This window comes from Limulus polyphemus, unplaced genomic scaffold, assembly GCF_000517525.1.
Source record: "Limulus polyphemus unplaced genomic scaffold, Limulus_polyphemus-2.1.2 Scaffold3305, whole genome shotgun sequence".
Lineage (NCBI taxonomy): Eukaryota > Metazoa > Arthropoda > Merostomata > Xiphosura > Limulidae > Limulus > Limulus polyphemus.
This window is the reverse complement of record NW_013668915.1, coordinates 24,476-29,409: the sequence shown is the minus strand read 5'-3', so window position 1 is coordinate 29,409 and position 4,934 is coordinate 24,476. Positions and strand designations below refer to the sequence as shown.

Genomic DNA, 4,934 nt, shown 5'->3' with positions numbered 1-4,934 from the left:
AAAAATATTTAATCAGAAAAACACAATTTTTACTTGCATTCTTCTAGATATAAAGTATATTTTTTTATAAAACTGTTAAATTAAAATTTGTATGATTGAAAAAGGTATCTCATATTTGATCTCAAAAAATATTGTTTGTTTTTCAGCTCTGTTTCTTGCTGCACTGATAATCATGGCATTGTTCAGCGTCTACTTGGTTGTATATCCTATCCCCTGGCTGGCAGAACAGTTTGAAGTCAGTATCTTGTGATTTAAATTTTAAAATTATGATAAGGTTGTCTTACACAATCAATCATCTTAAGAGCAGACAATATAAAGAAGTCATAAGTCACTTTCATTGTTAAGTTGATGAATTCAAACTGGAATACAAATAATTTTATTTAAAGAAATTGCGGAAAGAGATTTGATTATTTTATGATTAACATAACATTTTCTTCATGTCAAGAAACGCTAATCTATTTTGAGATGTTTTGTTGGTGTTACTGGCCAGCAAGTCAAGTTTGAGTACAGTGTACATCTTGGAAAACATACACTGGATGTTAAAGCAAACCTTTCCTGACATCTTTCAGTTAGTTTTATTTCTTTAGATCTTGAAAAAGCTTGGAAAAAGGTATTAAGAAATGTACATATTATATTTCATTCACAAAGAGTGATTAAGATTAAATCCATAAATTAAATTTACCAAATGTGCAGCTTAAAGTTTATAGAATATATATATGTGTGTGTGTGTGTGTGTGTGTGTGTGTATGTAATATACTAGCTGATGTACCTGTTCATTGTACAGGGGAAAAAATAAAGGGCCCATGGGGAGTGACAGAGTCAGGCCAGATCTATATTCAAACTATAAGCATGAAAGGCAGACATACAGTAGCCCCTGGAAAGACACTGAATGCAGAACCCATTTTTTGGGGTCCTTAGGGTACATACCATGTTTGTCTGAGATTGTCAAAAATATTTTTAGTAAAAGGCAGACATGCAGTTGGCAGTTTTGCTTTATATATATATATATGTATATACATGTGTGTGTGTGTGTGTGTGTACATATACATATGTATGTATGTATGTATGTGTGTGTGTGTGCTCAGAAAGAAATAAGACTTGCTTCCTAAAGACCAACCATGTCAGATGACAACTTGATGTACATTGTGGCATGGAGAATATAAGCAACTATACAGTTCATAGGTGCTTTAAGAACTTCTGTTGTCTCGAAATTTTATCTACACAGATTTTCCTTGTAAAGACCGAAAGGAGGAATATTCACTTTTTATATTTGTTTAATCATTAATGCATGTATGCCTCATATTTCAGTAAAAACATGGTTATAGCCTATTATTTAAAACAAATAATTACCACTTTTTCATTGTGTTGCATGTCACAAATTGTGGAGATACATGACTCGTGATTTTGTTAACAGTGGATGGATATTGATCTATAAACAAGATTATTTATTGAGCTTGTATTACTTGTATTCAGCTGTTCAGCATAATAGAAAAAAATCCTGTTCCTTTCTGAATGCTCCTTATATGATCCAAATTGTTCTGATATAATGTCATTTGATGATTTACTGAGAATTACTGGATGTGTTAAAGGAGCACAAGAGAGGTTCTAGATCATTTTTTTTGGAAAGAGCTAATTTTGGAACTTGTGTGTAATATTAAATGATACCAACACCTGATGTCCAATGTGCAGCTTACTACTGTCTACACACACAAACAGAAGCATACATATATGATTGTTTAGAAAATGAGAGAAAGCCATGTTTTTATCATTTAATTTTTATAATACTCAGTGTTGGTTTTGGTATTTTTAAATTTCATAATAATAATAATATTGTAGGACACTGACATAAAAGTATAATATCAACTTATGGTTAATGAGCCTAACAAAATCTATAATTTTATCATCAATGAATGATATGTAATGACTTTCAAAGTTTATTTTAAGGTGTATTGCAACTTGTTACATACAAGATTTGAAGAGTTTTAATAATAAATAACTAAACCTTTTAACAAAGATTTATCATATAGGTTTTGATCTTGAATTGTGATATATGTTATGACATTCTATTTTATTTGGTATCATGTAGCACTACATTAAAAAATTTAATTTGACTGATTTTTTATTTTTTCAGTTTCAACTTGAGGGTACAACAATTGAGTTTCGATGTAGTGCAGTTGCTATTGCATTTGGTCATTTTCTCATTGCGTATATTGCAGAGGTAAGTTAAAATAGGAGTTAAATAAAGATATTATCTTCCTTAACTACATTAGAAATGAGACAGTTCCTAGAAATTTTTTTATGGACGTCTTTTGAATTACTGAATTCTTCATGAATCTTTTTTATTAGATTAAATATCCATCAAAACCTTTCTTAACCCTTTTGCATTGGGTAGGTGAAAGTGCACACATTACAACCTTTCACAGAGTTATATTCAAAATTTAATTAAAGTACTTTATTATCAACATATGCAAATAAACTTAGCATCAAAATGTAGTTAATAAATCAAATATTAATATTATTTAAGTTTTAAATTCTTACTTTTATAAAGAAATATATAAGAAAAAACCTCATTCTCCCCTAGTATGAGAACTGTGATGTTTCTTATCTATGTTTTTCCCTCTTCTTTAATTTCTTTACCCCCTCCAAGAATTCAATGTAAATTACTCATTATATTACAGTTATTGCTCAGGAAAAACTAGAAAATGAGACCCCCCTGCCACATCCTCTCTTTCACAAATTCCCAATAGTTCTTTCTGATGTTTAATATCATATTATAACCAATATTAGACCAAAGTTTCAATCTATCAAATGGCATGTTATAATATGTTTTCTGCACAGATAATTGTCAGTTTCACTTCCAGTTTAAGCCTGATTTCCATGGGAATAACATTGATGAGCTTAGCTGAATTTCTAATGGCTTTTATCGCATAGTTAAAAAAACAGAATAATTGTGATAGTTATGGGACATATTCTACTTTTTGCATGTTATTACTCATGTTCTATGGAGCATTACTTAATTAAATAAAAACATTTTTTATTGCAGTAGTACCATTAGTCTAAAATAAAAGTAGGGCTAAGTGTCATTGACAATCGACAGCAAAAAGATGTCCCAGGTAAGTACATTATTTCTTGTTTTTCATGTGTATTCTTTATTTATTATTATAAAAGTAATTTTAAAGTTAGAAAACATGGATTAGATAAAATAAAGAATTAATAATAATAATTTGTTTTCACTAGGTATGTTCGCAAGTAGCCCATGTGTTATGCAATTTGATAGGGTAACATGAGCTACACATTTGCCAAGTAATTTCAAATTTTAAGACAGGAATATTAGTTGAGACATGGTTCAAAGGCCAATAAAACAATAAAATGCTGTTATGATATTTAAGCTATCTAGGATAAACAAATCAAGTTTCATGTTATTGTTACGTCTCTGTATGTTTGTTTGTTAATTCTTCTACGATACAAGTCCTTTCTTAAATAAAACTTGTTTATTTTTCCTCAATACAACTTTGTAATACTCTTAATTTTCACAGTTACACTCTATAGTTCACAACAATTTACTCACTTTCTACCGCGCTTAGACTTAATTGTCCGTCTCTGCCAACTATAGTTCCGATCTCTGTATCTGCTATCCTCGGTTCCTGCTGACCATAATCTCTGTCCTTGATTCCCCACTCTTTCTTTCTCTCTGCCTACTTCGTGTCTGCTTCTGCTTCGTCTCTCTCACTGTCTAGCGCACTTATATACGATAATACCGCCTGTTCTAGAAACTTCTAGGCTCTCAACATGTGCTACCAGCGTCACTTTACTTTCGCTGTCGTAACACACTAGCGAATCTTCTAGAATACTCGTCATGTGACCCCCGCTGTCGTAACACACTAGCGAATCTTCTAGAATACTCGTCATGTGACCCCCACTGTCGTAACGCTGCCCCTTCCTTAGTATTGTTCATCTCAGAACAATAGCCACTTACATTAAACCAATAAACAATTAACAATTGCTTAATGTACAGAATATACAAACACAAAATCAAAAGTCAACAAAGTCTTTTAATTTTACTGGACGTATCTTCTTCCATACTGGTCTCCGTCTCGTTGGCTTCTGCTTCAATTGGGGTTCATCTGCTTCATCAGGAAATGTCCTATCATTGGTAACAATCACATCAGTAGTAGTAACTTCATCAAGGGCTTCACTGTTTCCCTTCTCAAAACCGAATAGAGTTTCTTCTTCGACAGTGGCTTTTTCAGGTGACATGTCTTTAGCAGCGTCATTTGTTCCGTTGTTCACTTCATCCCAACTGAAATGTCCTGGACCGTGATAACGCCAAAGCCTGTTGGCATGCACCACCTTTGGCTTACGTCGCTGACCACATTTTTTCCAGAAAGTCACGTCTGAGAGATGATCCACTATGTCATATGGGTCTTCCCATGGAGAAGACGACTTAGGAGACTTCCCTTTGGTCTTCCTGGGATTATACAACCACATCTTGTCTCCTGGTATAAAGCTAACTTCAGTAGATCTCTTATCATAAGATAACTTCATCGAATCAGCAGACGTTTTCAAGTTTGAAAGCACTTGATGGTGAATATCATCCATCCTTTCTGTTAACACTTTCACAAATTCTGACACATTTTCAGGTAACTCTTCATAAAGTGGGCGTCCTGCTAACAGATCCACTGGCAACCGAAGTTCTCGACCAAACATCAACTTTGCTGGAGTGTATCCAGTGGCTTCATGCTCTGCTGTCCTATAGGCCATCAGCAATGGAGGCAGTAAGACATCCCAGTCATCTTGTCGGCTGTTACAAAACTTTGCCAATTCCTTTCCCAGTGTCCAGTTGTACTTTTCTACCATGCCATCGGACTATGGGTGAAGTGGAGTTGTCCTGGTCTTTTGGATGCCAAACACCTCGCAGCATTCTTGGAACACAG

General features: G+C 33.4%; 1 protein-coding gene across 1 annotated transcript in view; it reads left to right on the top strand.

The window, feature by feature from the left end:
* LOC106469103 (probable cation-transporting ATPase 13A3) overlaps positions 1 to 4,934 on the top strand; it is a 114,797-nt gene that overhangs the window by 103,741 nt on the left and 6,122 nt on the right. The window contains 2 exon segments of the mRNA XM_022397526.1: positions 147 to 235; positions 2,132 to 2,218. Coding sequence (XP_022253234.1) covers positions 147 to 235; positions 2,132 to 2,218 — 176 coding nt within the window.